Here is a 15,865-nt window from a genome sequence, read left to right as displayed (position 1 = left end):
AAAGATTTTTCAATTGTCCCACTAGAACTTGGTTACTCATTTCAAGGGCAGTATAATTTTGAATATTTGTCACAGCTACTAGTAAATCAATGCCTTGTAGACTTCCTTAACTCCTTCCCTGGAATGTGCCCCCAAATCAGTCATCATGACTTAAGCATTAGAATTTAAAGTTATCCTCACTGAGGACAATACATTTCTTCCTCATAAACTCAATGGTAAACTTTTATCACATAAGGAATAAATGATCCAGCATGTTATTCTCTATGAGACCAATAAAGCAACTGTGTTAGTATTCTGATAAACTTGTCCAGGTGTGCCAACAACTGTAATGCCCCATCAGCCAACCTTTAGTGGGCAGGCAGATGACCACCATTTATCACCAATTATTCCAACAACCCTCGGACCCGATAATCTTTTAAAAGATTTCTTTTCTATTAATATTTCCAATTTGGGGCTGTGTTTCCCTAGCTTTTGGGTCCAAACTTCCCCACAGCATCTGAAACCTTGCTCTTTTTGGACACTAGAGGGAGTCTTTCCCTCATTATATGGTAGAATTAAGAGTTAGACAAGTCTGTCCTGGGTGAAATTCAATAAGTGAATTAGTGGAGACCATAATAATAATAATTTATCCTCTAAAATCTAAATCAATAGCTCCAACTCAGCTTTTGTCTTATCGTTTGCCATATCTGGTGCCAGTTCTTAAGATCTAAGTTTCCTTTTGGGGGGGAAGCAAGGATTATATTCAATTCGAATCTCTAAGCATTGTACCAAATCCTCCTTAGTTGCTTTTATTTTCCTCTTAGTTTCAACATATTACTTAACCACGACACATAATGTTTCCTCACATGTTCTGAGTTTTTCATGTTCTTGGGCATGTATTGTTCACAAGTCAATGTGTTCCCCAAACTTGCTTCATCTTGTATCACCCCAATCTGTTATGTCTGTAATTGTCATGTGTCCTTCAGGTTCCAAGTATAGGCATCAATCCCACACCACAATCGGTACCACTTGCTGTGTTCGGTCCAGTCAGTAAAAACAGCAAAAGTTAACACTTGGAGGTCCATGGAAGGGAAGAGCATGAGAGCAAATTTACTTGGAGCCTCTGGGTTTCTTTTAGGGGGAAAAGACAACAACTTTATTTTACAGTTTGGAGTATTTAAACAATGGGGGACACACCTGTGGGTGCAAGTATCAGAAGTATCAGGCCTTACCTAGAGCATTAGAGGCTACCGGGGGGTCGAGCTACCTCTCAAAATGTATACCTAAAAGCATTCTCTTCCTTCTATTAGTCTATGCAGTTTCCTACAGAGACACCTGAATGCCAAGGAGAGGATTAGCTGAATCACAGCTTGCCCTTGAGTTTAGGCTTGCCCTTGATGAAAGCTTTATAATAGGTCTGCATAGCAACAAGGGATTAAATTTAGTGTGTTTTACTTAACCAACTGTAGTTATCATTTCAACATGTGATTAATATGAAAACTATTCATAAAATCCTGTGTTTTTTTAATAATAAACCCTTTAGGGTTGATGTGTAATATAGACATAGACCACATCTCAATTGAGTAGCAAATAAAAATGTAAGGTAGTTCATCTGTACATAGATTGTATAAATTTAAAATCAATTCACACACCAAAGTTACATCTAGATACTTAGTTATCCAGTTCCATCAAATTTACTTGGGTATCTGTTACTCCAGGGTTACGGTTGTTGGAAAGAACATCCTCAGCAACCCTCAAAGAGATACCAAACAAAGCAAAAGTAACTTGAAGGGGCAATTTCTCTGTGGAAGAAGTGGTGTCAGGGAGCCGGGCATGGTTGCTCCTGCTTTTAATCACAGCACTCCAGCAGAGAGCAGGCAGATCTCTGAATATAAGCCAGCCTGGTCTACAGTGTGAGTTCCAGGACAGCCGGAGCTACACAGAGAAACCCTGTCTTAGATAAACAACAAAAAAGAGGTGTCAGAATCCCTGTCAGGCTAACTTTAGCACACTGCTGCAGTAAATTCACTTAGAAATAAACACCACTTGTGTTTTATTCTAATACAGGTGGTGACTGTGTATCATTCCGCTGATAGGAGGTGTTACAATCTGATATGATTGCCTAAGTCTAATTATGACAAAGGAAATGAAGGAAAAGGGAAGGGGCAGTCACTGTTGGACATAAAGTTTCAGGAATGAAGCAGGGCCTTTGTATAAACAAAAGATTTACCAGGTAGAGGAGATTAAAGGAGTGGTTTGGAGACTTTGGGAATATAGGCCCTTGGAAGGCTAGCCACCTTTGACAGAAAACACAAAAACAAAATCTTGCTCATATAGTGCATGGTGAGGCATACCTATCATCCCAGCCCCCAGGAGGCAGGAACTTAAGGACTGCTGGAATTCAAGGCCAGTCTGTACTATCTAGCAAGTTCCAGGCTAGCCAAGAAAATACACTGATTCCATCTCTTAAAAAAATAACTAATGGGGGAGCAGGAAGGTTAAGTTGGGGAAAGAATAGAGAGCAGGATGAGAGATACCATAATAGAGGCAGCCATTATAGGTTTGAGGAGAGATCTGGCACTAGTGAGATTTTCAGAGATCTACAGGGATGACACCAACTGGCATTCTAAGCAATAGTGGAGAGGCTACCTTAAATGCCCTCCCTGATAATAAGATTGATAACTACCTTGTATGTCATCCTAGAGCCTTCATCCAGTGACTGATGGAAGCAGAGGCAGACACTCACAGCTAAACACTGAACTGAACTCCTGGAACCCAGTTGCGGAGAGGGAGGAGTGATGAACCAAGGAGTCAAGACCCAGCGGTGAAATCCACAGAGGCAGTTGACCAGAACAAGGGAGAGCTCATGGACTCCAGACTGGTGACTGAGAGACCAGCATGGGACTGATCCAGACCCCCCTGATTGTGGGTGTCAGTGAGGAGGCCTCAGGAATCCAAGGGGCCTCAGATTGTAGATCAGTATTTATCCCTAGCGTACAAATGGACTTTGGGAGCCCATTCCACATGGAGGGATGCTCTCTCAGCCTGGACACATGAGGGAGGGCCTAGGCCCTGCCTGGGATGATATGGCAGACTTTGAAGATCCCCCATGGAAGCTCTCACCCTCCATGGGGAGCAGAGGGGGAATGAGATGGGGGTTGGGGGTGCTGGTGGGGGGCGGGGAAGGAGGGGAGGGAGAGGGAGCTGGGATTGACCTGTGAAGCAAGCTTGTTTCTAATTTAAATTTAAAAAATTAAAATAGAAAAAAACCTTAAAATCTTTAAGTGCTATTTTGAAATTCATTTTTGCAATAGCTTAGCCACACCTAGGTGAACTTAACACCTCTAGTATGTCTCTGAGCGTGTGTGGGGACACCAGACCTTGAGCAGAAACCCACTTCCCCTTCGGCCTGGGAGCAGGCAGCTGTGTAATGTTTACTGAAAACAATTCAGTGCTTTAAAGCTCTTGATAGGGCTCAGATAAGGGCTCACTCACTGAGATACCATGACTTTCACACCCCCTACGGCTAGATGCCTCTTCCTGTCCCCCCCCCCCCCCCTGCGGTGTCTCCCCGATTCTGGGGCCGGAGATTAAACCACCAGCCAGGAGAGTGAGAAGTCTGGAAAGAATTGTATGTAGATGGATGGCAGAAGTCCATAAAAAGGGAAGCTCTTTTTTCTTGGAGAGACTTCCCTGAGAGCTCTCTCCTAAACGGACTGGGGTCTCCTCCTAAGCTGACTTGGGAAGCATAAAGTTTTTCTTAAAGCAACCGACTGGTCTCTGTGTCATCTATCCCGACCACCTCGCTACATTCTCGGATGCAGGCCGCACAGCAGGTGCGACAAGCGTGAATTGACAGAACTATTCTATTTTAATTTGTTTCTCCAACACCTATGATGCTTTTGCTTTTTTGTTTTTTGGAGAGGTTTGTTTGGTGCATCTTGGGTTTTTGTTTTGTTTTGGTTTGTTTTAGCATTTGTTAAATAAGCAAATGCTATGCAATTACTAAGGAACTTTCACTATGTATAGATGGGGGCAAAATGTTCAGAAGTTCAAGGTCCCCCTTGGCTGCTGAGTGAGTTTTAGTCCACCTGGACTATATTAAGCCTTATATAAAACAAATAACTACTAGAACCTTCCATCAGTCAGGGATAAAAATTGTCAGCATTGGTGGGTAGTTTTGCTATTTAAATTTTTTAAATCATTTGTTGGGCCTAAGAAAGGCTCCTGAGCCTGACTTGAGTTTAGGGCTCAGATGTGAGGTCCAGTGTAACCTCCTGAGCCTGGCTAGAGTTTAGCGACCTGTCTCTAACCTGTAACCTCTAAGTGGGGGTGACTCAGCCAGATCTGAGGCAAGATTGCCCCCTGCCTAGCTACCTGCCTGCTTGGTGGAATACTATTGGCCCTTAACTCCTCAGGTCAAGTTACCCTATCCCAAGATTCCCACCCCTACCTCAGTCCTATATAAGTTCCTGCATGTTGGAATAAATCGAGATCCTGCTTCAACAGACTCCCTACTCAGTGTGTGTTCTTTTTCTCCCCGTAACTAATGGGGGGAGGGTCTAAGTGGTCCACACTCACCATCCCACTCCCGGCTGGACTGGCCCTTCCCCCGCCCTACCTGCAGGGAGGACCCTGCAATCATTGTCTTCAATACTTATGTGTAATCCCCAATTTTGTTCAACCAAACATAAAAGTGAAGGAATTTGAAAGTCTTTAGCACTAGTATTTTTTTTTAAATCAAAGATAGGTCAACTGTGCATGTTGGATTATTCCCATTTGCTAAGAATTTGGGCAGCTGAGGCAGGATTGCCTTTCTATGGAGGCCAATTTCAAGTATCCTGTGAATTCTGGACCAACCTGGGATAAGGGATAGGGTGCCTAGTAAGAGCCTGCCAAAAAGAAAACACCAAACTCTCAAATCCCAATGGCAATCTATCATCTTTAAAAATAGTTGTTGGTGCCAGGCATGGTGGTGCACAACTTTAATCCCTGCACTAGGAAGGCAGATGCAGATGGATGTCTGAAAGTTCGAGACCAGCCTGATCTATACACAAAGAGAGCAGCAGGACAGCCAGAGCTATATAGAAAGATGCTGTCTTGTCGGGCATGCCTTTAATCCCAGCACTCGGGAGGCAGAGGCAGGCGGATCTCGATGAGTTCAAGGCCAGTCTGGTCTACAGAGGGAGTTCCAGGACAGCCTCCAAAACCACAGAGAAACCCTGTCTCGAGAAAGAAAGGAAGAAAGGAAGGAAGGAAGAAAGGCGCTGTCTCGACTACAAAGTAGCTACTGTTCTCACCCCATCACATTTCCAGAAACTTTCTGTGAGCAGTCACTTGCAGCTGGGTTTTTGTTTGCACTCTTTCATAGTATTTCTGGAGTTGCCCTGTGTATCTCTCCAAACGTCTGATTATGTCTGTGCAACACATTTTGCAACTCCAAGATATTAGCCCACCATTTCTACGTAAATTTCTTCTTTACACTTATTTGCTTGTCTTTCTGATTACATCTTTTTTTTTGCCCCTCCCCAAGAACAATCTTCACCTTCACCCAACTTCTCAATGTCAGTTTTCTTTTCCTCTATAAATATATTTCCTAGGATCAGATCTGCATTTTTATCACTTATAGAAACTAAAGACTTTTAGGAAAGAACACACTCTCTTTCTCTAAATTTGTCCTATAGGAGAGCTGGAGTCCCGAGGCTCTGAAGTCAAGAATATAGGCATATTATGCCTAAATCATCTTTCAGCTCTACTACTTAAAAGCAATCAGGTTCTGGGCAAGACTCTCAAACAATTTGTTTTTTAATAGTAAAAAGACAGTAATATTCATCATATATGGCTTTTACAATAACATAAATATATACAAATCTATTAACTTCCAAAGATACAGTCCAAAGTGTTGCGTAGGAGTCCTTCAATACATAATATATGCGTACAGTATGTGATAGGCATTGGATGTTCACAGCTGATAAGGTAAAAGCCTAGGCCACCAGGGTTGCAAAACAATTTCAGGATCTTTTACTGCAAAGGGCTAACGTAATTTGCAAAATTCCCAGAACATATTATGGAAAAGGGGAAGGCCATAATTGAATGTCTTACAAGTTCGAGCCTTAAGCATGATTGTTATTTTAACATTCTACATTGAAAAATCTGTATAAAAGAAATGATTGTCTCTAGCACACATTCAGCAAATATGTTGCAATTTTTTAAATATTCATTTACTTTTTTTGACTGTCAGCAGGTAAGAGGCTTCAGTAGACTTCAGAGGCTCCTTTTTGTGGTCATGGCCAACAATTTCCCCTTTCTCTGCTGCCTTGGGATGTGGCAGGAAAACACTGACAGATGGTTTAGAACAGGTCAGTGGGGTTTACAAGAAATGTTAGTGAATTGGCTAAGAAGTCAGGCAAGAGAGGGGGCAAGGAAATGGAAGCAAGGAGCCTTTACCAATTTACCATTTTCAGGGTTTTTTGTTCGTTTTGGTTTTATTATTGTTGTTTGTTGTTTTTTGTTTTGTCTCATTTTGCTTGGCTTTGCTTTGCTGTGGTCTATATAGGCTAGAACTCCGAGATCCTCCTACATCTGCTTCCCAAGAACTAGGATCAAAGGCATGTACCACCATGCCTAGCTTTTGGATATGTTTGTTTTCATTTTTCTAGAAAGGGTTTCTCTGTTTGCCCCTGTTGTCCTGGAACTCAGTAGAACAGGCTGGCCTCCACCTCAAAACAGCCACCTGCCTCTGTCTATCGATTGCAGGCATTAAAGGCTGTGTACCACCGCAGCCTGGCTAGAGTGAGCGTGCGCCCATCGCAAAGGCTCTTTTCAGAGCCACCCATGCTATCTTTTAGAATGGTTGTAATGCTTGATTGAGAACTGCATTTCTCTGTTACTTTTTAGTCGGGTCTGTCTTGACAGGAGCTGGTGGTCTTAATAGTACAGAAAACGAGTAACAGCGCTTTGGTCGAGAAGGTGGGTGGCTCTGAAAAGAGCCTTTGTGTCAAGAGTGAAGTCAGAGCGTTCACTTGGAGCTGGTGTACTTGGTGACGGCCTTGGTGCCCTCGGACACGGCGTGCTTGGCCAGCTCCCCGGGAAGCAGCAGGCGCACGGCCGTCTGGATCTCCCGGGACGTGATGGTCGAGCGCTTGTTGTAATGCGCCAGGCGAGAGGCCTCGCCCGCGATGCGCTCGAAGATGTCGTTGACGAACGAGTTCATGATGCCCATGGCCTTGGAGGAGATGCCGGTGTCGGGGTGTACCTGCTTCAGCACCTTGTACACGTACACGGAGTAGCTCTCCTTGCGGCTGCGCTTGCGCTTCTTGCCGTCCTTCTTTTGCGCCTTGGTCACGGCCTTCTTAGAGCCCTTCTTCGGGGCGGGAGCGGACTTCGCGGGATCAGGCATGGTGAAAGATATTGAAAACCAAAACAGACAAACACACTACAGTATAGCAGTGGTCTGGTGCCTGGGCTTTTATAGTCCTTCTATGCAAATAAGTGATTCAGGGATCCTCAGCTATGATTTGAAAGCCAGTTAGTGACACCATTATGCAAATTGAGTTGCATTATGTGTCCTCTGCTATTGGCTGCAGCGAGACAGCTATTTTAACCAATCACACTTCACCCTTCCCACTTCCATCAACCAGTATAAGTACCTTCTCATTCCTTCTCAGAACACGATTGTAGCAAGCTTTCAACTCTTGTCTCTGTATCCACAATGTCTGGACGTGGCAAGCAAGGCGGCAAGGCTCGCGCCAAGGCCAAGACCCGCTCTTCCCGGGCCGGCCTGCAGTTCCCCGTGGGCCGCGTGCACCGCCTTCTCCGCAAGGGCAACTACTCGGAGCGGGTGGGCGCCGGCGCTCCGGTGTACCTGGCTGCCGTGCTGGAGTACCTGACGGCCGAGATCCTGGAGCTGGCTGGCAACGCGGCCCGCGACAACAAGAAGACGCGCATCATCCCGCGCCACCTGCAGCTGGCCATCCGCAACGACGAGGAGCTCAACAAGCTGCTGGGCCGCGTGACGATCGCTCAGGGTGGCGTCCTGCCCAACATCCAGGCCGTGCTGCTGCCCAAGAAGACCGAGAGCCACCACAAAGCCAAGGGAAAGTAAGACCACTGCTTTTCACACTGGTCTTCACTATAAAATACACAAAGGCTCTTTTCAGAGCCACCCACTTGTTTCTATAAGAGTGCTGAAATGACTGCGGTGATGTGATGCCCAGGGTATTGAGAACTACCTAGGTAAATACAAAGATTGTAATAATAATTCAGCAAGATAGTGTTTGGGGATGTGGGTGTGCTCTTGGTCTGACAGAATAGTCATTAAAATAAGGTATAAATGATAAAAGGACAAGGAAGAAATTAGATTTAGCATGCCTTATCAGATTTACACCCACGCAGCATGTAAATTCTCATGTCCTAGTAATGCTTGTAGCTACTACGATGATTTCCCTAAGGTTTCTACTAGTACTTCCGTTATGAAGCACCTGCCATTTATTCATACTGGTTTCCAATATCGAACTTAGGCTAGCAATTACAGTTTTTTCCACTTAGGTTGAGCTTTTTTTCCCAAGCGGTATATTACAAGTTTAGGATCTTTCCACCTAATTGCTTTTAGGGGAAAGTACTTATTTATCCAAGTTATCGGGTTTGAAACAAGAGCTTCACTGTTAATGCTCATTTGGGGTTGAAAACGAGGTCCCATTAATGACAAAGACCCCCTTCAAAGTTTAAGAAAGTTGGGCTTTTGGATTCTTTTATCTTGAGAAAGACCCCTTCAAAGTTTAAGAAAGTTGGGCATTTGGATTCTTCTACCTTTCTGTAGAAGGAAAAAGAAAACTCAAGTTTCTTGACCAATTAATTAGGTATAGCTGGTGCCTTTGAAAAATTAACCTTCGGTCCCACAGTTTGAAAAACGTTGGCAAGCAAACAGCCTATGTCCTAATAAGTAATGGTGATCTCGTAGGAAACTAGATAGTACATTTCTTTGAAAGCTGTAAGAACAGCTGTAAAGGAAAAGTGTAAAACCAGATCAAGGGAAAATATTTAAATGAATGGGACGGGTCAGGGAGAGTGATACGAACAGATCTACCAATACCGTCGCAGGGGTAATGTTCCTGTGTGGTCCAATGAGAACAGGGCTCGCTCGCTTTATATACATGTACTTCGGCACCAGGCATTTAGGCTTTCTTTGCCAGCCATTTCTGCTACTCTTCACTATGGCTCGTACTAAGCAGACCGCCCGGAAGTCCACCGGCGGCAAGGCCCCGCGCAAGCAGCTTGCCACCAAGGCTGCCCGCAAGAGCGCCCCGGCCACCGGCGGCGTGAAGAAGCCCCACCGCTACCGGCCCGGCACCGTGGCCCTGCGTGAGATCCGGCGCTACCAGAAGTCCACCGAGCTGCTGATCCGCAAGCTGCCTTTCCAGCGCCTGGTGCGCGAGATCGCGCAGGACTTCAAGACCGACCTGCGCTTCCAGAGCTCGGCCGTCATGGCGCTGCAGGAGGCCTGTGAGGCCTACCTGGTGGGTCTGTTTGAGGACACCAACCTGTGCGCCATCCACGCCAAGCGAGTCACCATCATGCCCAAGGACATCCAGCTGGCCCGCCGCATCCGCGGGGAAAGGGCCTAAAGGCTAGTGAGTGCGAACCTGAACACAAAGGCTCTTTTCAGAGCCACCCACGTTTTCTGTAAAAGAGTGTATACCGTTCATTTTCAATCCTCCATTACCTGCTACCAACCTGTTACTGTAAGCACACTGTAAAGGGTTAGGTTCTTGCTTTGCTTCCATGTCAGGTGAACCAAAATTGCCTGTATCTCCCACTGCATTTTATCCTGTGCACATACACACAGACATAAGTAAGCGTAATTAAAAATAGCAAGAAATTCAAAGTAGTCATAAATTCTGAAGAACGCTGGTTTTTTTTTAACTCTGGATTGCTGCAGTTTTGAGAGCTTCATGTTTTATTTATCCAGTGTTCAACAGGCGCAAATCATTGTACTGGATATTTTTTTACCCAAAGGTCTCTTGAGGAGAAAAAAGGTCAATTGAAAAAACTTTTATGAGAATGGCCTGGTGACTGGGACAGTACAACTCGCTGTGGGTGATCCGTTGCAGGGCACATGGTCATGAGCTCCGGCTGAGCAAGCCAGTACCAGAAGCTTTTCTCCACGGTCTCTGTTGCTGTTTCTGTCCCACATTCTTGCCTTCAATTCCCGCCCTGCTCTCATTGTTAGACGGTGATGGGGCCATGTTAGTCAAATAAACCCTTCCACAGATTGGTTTTGGTCATTGTTTCATCATAACAATAGAAAACAAACTAATATAGCCTTATCAAAGTCCTTGAATCTTTCACAGAGCCAAGTGTCAGCTTATTGCTTAAAAAAATTCTGCTTATATTTTTAATTCTGAGCTCTCCAATCAATCACACATTTTCGAATTTCCAGACCTTAAACAACTAATTTTTTCTTTGAGATTTACCTATCTGCTTTGTATTTTTTCCTATATTGAATAATTATTGTGTGTGTGTTTCCTTTTTTTAACCAAAGTTTCCCCTCCCTTGCCTCTCCCCAGTCCCTACCCCCATCCACTCCTCCCTCATTAGATAACAGGTGAGCATCCCATGGATATCAGCCAGTCATGGTATAGAGCAATGGGTCCTGCTTTGTATTTTAAAAAGCAAGGTTTTTCATTAATTCCCTGCAATCATTACAGTAACAGATACCCATTACTTCTTTCTGATATGAAAATTCTATTGGACCAAAACAATCTTGTTAGTATCTTTTTGTTGACTGTTTGGAGGTTGGATTTACTTAGGAGTTTCCAGTGTTCAAAGTCTTTTTCTTTTCTTTTTTTTTTTTTCTGGTAGGAAAATTAGATGCAATGAACAGTTATCTTCAGTGAGTAGCTGGGACTGCATTGGCTTATTTGGGGAGATACGGGGAAGGCATGAAGAAGGAAATAAGATGGATTTTTTAAATACGGTTTAAATAAAATTACTTCTTTTAAATTGATTACATTGGAGGGAATTAGTTAGTAAAATGTTAAAGTCTTTGGCTGTGCAGCTTGGCCATCTTGACATAGGGAAGAGAAACTTTGGCCAATTGCTCAAGTCATAGCATCATGGAACAGGTGAAAGTATACGTATGTATTTAGAATTGCATATATTAATTACTTCATTGTGGGGACAACAAACCTTGGCCAGAGACCCACTTCCCCATCAGCCTGGGACCAGGCAGCTGTAAGACAATGTTTACTAAACACATGTTTACTAAAAACAATACAATGCCCGGGGCAATAAGTTCCTGAAAAGGGCTTGCCCAGGGGAACATCCTGACCTCGACCTTTTCCAAAGACTAACCACCTCTTCTGACCCACCCTACAAAGTCTCTGGTGTCAGGGCAGAACCAGCCAGGGGTAAGACAGGGAGCAGAAACTTTTCTGGAGGGAAGCCTTTCTTGGGAAGTCTTCTTGAGCCTTTTTGGGGCCTGCTTAAAGTTTTCTTTACACCGTCGACTGGTCTCTGTGTCATCAATCCCGACACCCTCCACACATTCTCGGATACAGGCTGTGCAGCAAGCACGGGACTTCATTTTATATTAAAGCAAAGATATGTGGCTAGGCATCAATTCAGCCACCTGTAATCTCAGTACGTTGGAGGTAGAAGCAGGAGAATGGAGAATTCCAGGCCAGAACTGGATCCACAATAAATCATAAACCTCAGCAGTCTTCACCAAAAAGGAAAGTAATGCGCTTATGGTTTATGCTTCATATTAACTTGAGCAGCAAAAAGATGATTATAGTAGGTAATATGATATTCTTCAACCATTACGCTTTTTTTTTAATTCTTATTTTGAAACAGTTATAAGTGCCTGTCTGACAGCAACTGTGAAATGGAAACTATTGGAAACAAAGTCTAAGGAGTCAGGGTCTCACCCTTGATTTTGATCCGACCTAAATCATCAAAAAATGCATTCATTTGTGTAGTACATCAAAATTAAAATCATTAAAATAGAACAAAAAACAAAATAAAAACATAAAAACAATTCAAATGGTTTCTATAAGACACCAGCGCAATGTGTCTTCAAGGACAGCTATAGTCATGTGGACGCTGCACCACACCATCTGGAGGTTGAAACTACAGCCAGGTGAGATATTACAGTGGGGGCAGCACAGAAACAGGAGGCTCTGGAGGCTACCTTCTGGGACTCCTCATTTTATTATAAATCCATCCAGCTGTACCATTACTATAGCATTTGAAGATGGACAAATGCTGATACTGCCCAGTCAACAAGTGAAGCTCTTTTAATCAAATATTCTCCCAGAGAAATCTAGAAAATGATGATGCCTCAGATATTTAACATTTATTCACACTGTAGGTCGAGAAACTATTGATATCATGATGATCATCACTTTAGTGACAGTTGCACCGAAAGATTCGGTGACAACAGATCACATAAAAACGAGAAGATAAAAAGGAATACAAGTCATGAGGCAGAAAAGAACCTTTTCCATGACATTTCTGTCAGTAAAACTCAAGCTGGAAGACAAAGTCTGATGCAGAACTCCTCAAGATGAAACAGAAAAAGAGTTGTTGAGACAGATCAGTGGGTACGAGCTCTTGCACACTCCTAAGGACCAGGGTTTGATACCAGGATCCCACAATACAAAGGAAGGAACTGACTCTGAAAAGTTGTGCTCTGACCTTCATAGGCCTACCATGCCTTTCCTGCTAACAAATAAGACAAATTAAAAGAATAAAATGAAAAGACAGATGAAAGAACAGCCAGAAAACAATACAATTTACTGGGAAACATCATAATCTGACATGTCTGATATTCGGTTTTCTGAAGAAGGTTTGATGGGTTCTATGTTCTAGGAAATGACTTAGACCTAGAAGACGATGGGAGTTGGAAGATGATGGGAGCTTCACGGGGAAGGAAAGTAAGGGCAGACACTGCCCTGGTTAGTTTTCTGATGTAAACTATAGTTGTCTGGCAAGACAAACCTCAGTTGAGAAATTACCTCTAACGCATTGGCCTGTAAGCCACTTTTGTGAATGATGGTTGATGTGGTAGGTTATAACTCACTGTGGGCAGTGCCAAAATTGAACAGGTGGTCAACTGTATATTGAAGCTTGCTGAGTGAACCATGTGAAGCAAGTCATTAAGCAATGCCTAGTAGTCTCTGCTTCTACTTCTGTCTCTGTGTTCCTGTCTTGTGTAATTGACCTGACTTCCCCAGAAATGGAGCATAACCCAAGAGTTGCAATCTGAAATAAATCGAAGCTGCTTTTAATCATAGTCCTTATTACGGAAGTAGAAAGAAAATTAGAAAAATGGGAATGATATAGAAGACAGTCTTCTTAATGTAGGGGACGATTCCATAAACTGATACATTCTCCCCATCAGACAGACTTTGGCACTCCATTTCCTATAGCCATACTGAGACCATGTGGATTTTCCTGTCATGTTTGGAAAAAAGTAATGATGCCTTTCTGACATGGCACTTCCCTTCTTACTCTTGTCACCAAATGCAATCTGTCACATTTGGTGAATTTTTAATAAATTCATCTGTAATTATTTAGGTTTCCTACCAATTCTGATTGTGTTGGGAGTGGGGATAGAGTGGAGAGAGAAGTTAAGAAGGCCTTGACCCAAAGCTGAAAAATTGGCATATAAAAAAATCCCAACAACAAACCCAAGTTGATACTGAGGAAGTTGGAAAATGTCTTTCTTTCTCTCTTTTTTTTTTCCTTAAAGTCTTATCTACTATTCTGCCTGTATGTTTGCCTGAATGACAGAAGAGGGCATAGAATCTCATTACAAAGAGTTGTAAGCGACCATGTGGTTTCTGGGAAGTAAAGACAGAATCTCTGGAGAAATCAGTGCTCTTAACCTTTGAGATATCTCTCCAGCCTGGGAAATGTTTTTCAGTCCTTCACTACTCTGTCACTCTTGAAGGAGAAAAGGCACTTTATAAAGTCTTAAGGTGACCTAAAAAAACACATCACTTGGTGGAGATTTGGGATACTAATGAGACCTGCAATGTAGGAAGCTGTAAAACTGTATGTACAGCACAGTGACTAAACCCAGGCTATGCAGATGGCCCTAGAGCTATTTATGAAATTACTCCCCACCCCCTCCTCTTTGTATAGTAAGCCTTTTGAGAGGTTGTACTTCTTTTTGCTCTAGTCTGCTTCCTTCCTTGTATGTATGTTCCCTCTTAGTAAATTATCACTGCTTTTGTCACTACTATATATATATATATATATATATATATATATATATATATCTGCTCAGCGCTTTGTTCCTTGTCACAAAAATGTGGAATTCTTTGGGAAATATCCTTGTATTTGTAGATAATTCATTGTTCATGTATAATTCTGCTCATGAGAAAATGAAGGAATATGACATTTCCTATAGTCTATCTTACATTTGGTAGATTTAAACAATTTTGGCACCAAATTGATACTTCTGTACCAATATAGAAGAAAGAGAGTTGCTTATCATGGAACAGAAATGAAAACATCCATATACTCAAAAGACACGTAACAGGGACTATAAAATCAGGATAACAATCTTACTTGCCTCACAAAGGATACTGGAAGAATAAACTCAGTCTCCTGGAGCAATAAGGGCTGGATCTCTGGAACTCCCTGACTATAATGAGAAATTTTAAAGCTGATTCAAAAAGAATATCTGTTATTTGCCCATTGTCCTTAGAGACATCTCTGTATTATTAAAAATACAGATTGATTTAATCTACATAAGGCTTCATGTCTATTCCTGGGAAGATTGAAACGTAGTTTTACTATTTCTCTTTTAAAAATCCTGTAAGAATGATTGAAGTACAAAAATAATACCATTCGTTTACAGAGTCTTACAAATTTCCAATAAATCATTATTAGGAATACCTTTTTCATTCCAATAAGCATGTAACGTTTCTTGACTAAAACATACACGCAGGAAATACCGAGATTCAGCTAAGGCAAAGTAAAAATAGAACCCCCACTATCTTCATTTATAAATCCACTGATTTCTATGTGTAAATCAAGCTGAAGATTCACACCTGTGGGATGAATATCCAGAACATCTTTTAATCATTTAAAACCCTAGCTGTCACTTTCCCTGGTCAATCTACATGCTAAAGAACACTGCTGAGATTCCTAGGCAAACCTAAATCAGTAGAAACAGTCTTCGAATCTTAAAACTGTGTGCTTTGGCCGGGCGGTGGTGGTGGACGCCTTTAATCCCAGCACTCGGGAGGCAGGCGGATCTCTGTGAGTTCGAGGCCGGGCTGGACCGAGAGCCTCCAAAACAATACAGAGAAACCCTGTCTCGTAAAAAAAAAAAAAAACAAAACAAAAAACAAAAAAAACCTGTGTGCTGAAAACCTATTTAGACAAAGTGGTTCTTAACCTCTCTAATGCTGAGACCCTTTAATACAGTTCCCCATATTATGGTGACCCTCCCAAACATAAAATTATTTCTGTTGTTCCTTCGTAGCTGTATTTTGCCACTATTATGAATCCTAATTTAAAAATTTGACTTGTTAACCCGGAGGTCGCGACCCACAGGTTGAGAACCGCGGAGACTTGGAATATTAAATGAAGTATTTTCTGTTTAGTGAAGTGAACAATAAACGACGAACTAATATGTTGATAATACATATATTGTCCTTATTGAACGCTGAAAGAATTGTACGCATGTATGTAATACAGTAAGTTACATTTTAACTTCTGGCTTTGCTATTGTCTCAGTCCCCGCCTTGTCTCCTCCAGCCTTAATAGAACAAACGCACAGAAGGGCGGGCATTGACTGTGGGTTCCGCCCCTTGCCTTCAGGTTTTCAAACAGGTCCGCCATGGTATTATAAAAGAAAGAAAGCACGCCT

At 42.6% G+C, this 15,865-nt stretch overlaps 3 protein-coding genes across 3 annotated transcripts; 2 read left to right on the top strand and 1 right to left on the bottom strand.

Annotated features, from left to right (window-relative positions):
• Window positions 1-5,768: 5,768 nt before the first annotated feature.
• LOC121143562 (histone H2B type 1-H) lies at window positions 5,769-7,414 on the bottom strand. Its single transcript, XM_040755690.1, has one exon. The coding sequence runs from the start codon at window positions 7,376-7,378 to the stop codon at window positions 6,998-7,000; it is 381 nt and encodes a 126-aa protein (XP_040611624.1). The 5' UTR covers window positions 7,379-7,414; the 3' UTR covers window positions 5,769-6,997.
• Window positions 7,415-7,642: 228 nt separating this feature from the next.
• LOC121143553 (histone H2A type 1-B) lies at window positions 7,643-8,320 on the top strand. Its single transcript, XM_040755680.1, has one exon. The coding sequence runs from the start codon at window positions 7,691-7,693 to the stop codon at window positions 8,081-8,083; it is 393 nt and encodes a 130-aa protein (XP_040611614.1). The 5' UTR covers window positions 7,643-7,690; the 3' UTR covers window positions 8,084-8,320.
• A 154-nt stretch (window positions 8,321-8,474) lies between these two features.
• LOC110340246 (histone H3.1) lies at window positions 8,475-10,249 on the top strand. Its single transcript, XM_021225071.2, has one exon. The coding sequence runs from the start codon at window positions 9,027-9,029 to the stop codon at window positions 9,600-9,602; it is 576 nt and encodes a 191-aa protein (XP_021080730.2). The 5' UTR covers window positions 8,475-9,026; the 3' UTR covers window positions 9,603-10,249.
• Window positions 10,250-15,865: the final 5,616 nt, after the last annotated feature.

This window comes from Mesocricetus auratus, unplaced genomic scaffold, assembly GCF_017639785.1.
Source record: "Mesocricetus auratus isolate SY011 unplaced genomic scaffold, BCM_Maur_2.0 Super-Scaffold_100013, whole genome shotgun sequence".
NCBI lineage: Eukaryota > Metazoa > Chordata > Mammalia > Rodentia > Cricetidae > Mesocricetus > Mesocricetus auratus.
Note: the sequence above shows the minus strand (reverse complement) of the source record. Positions and strands in the feature narration are given on the sequence as shown.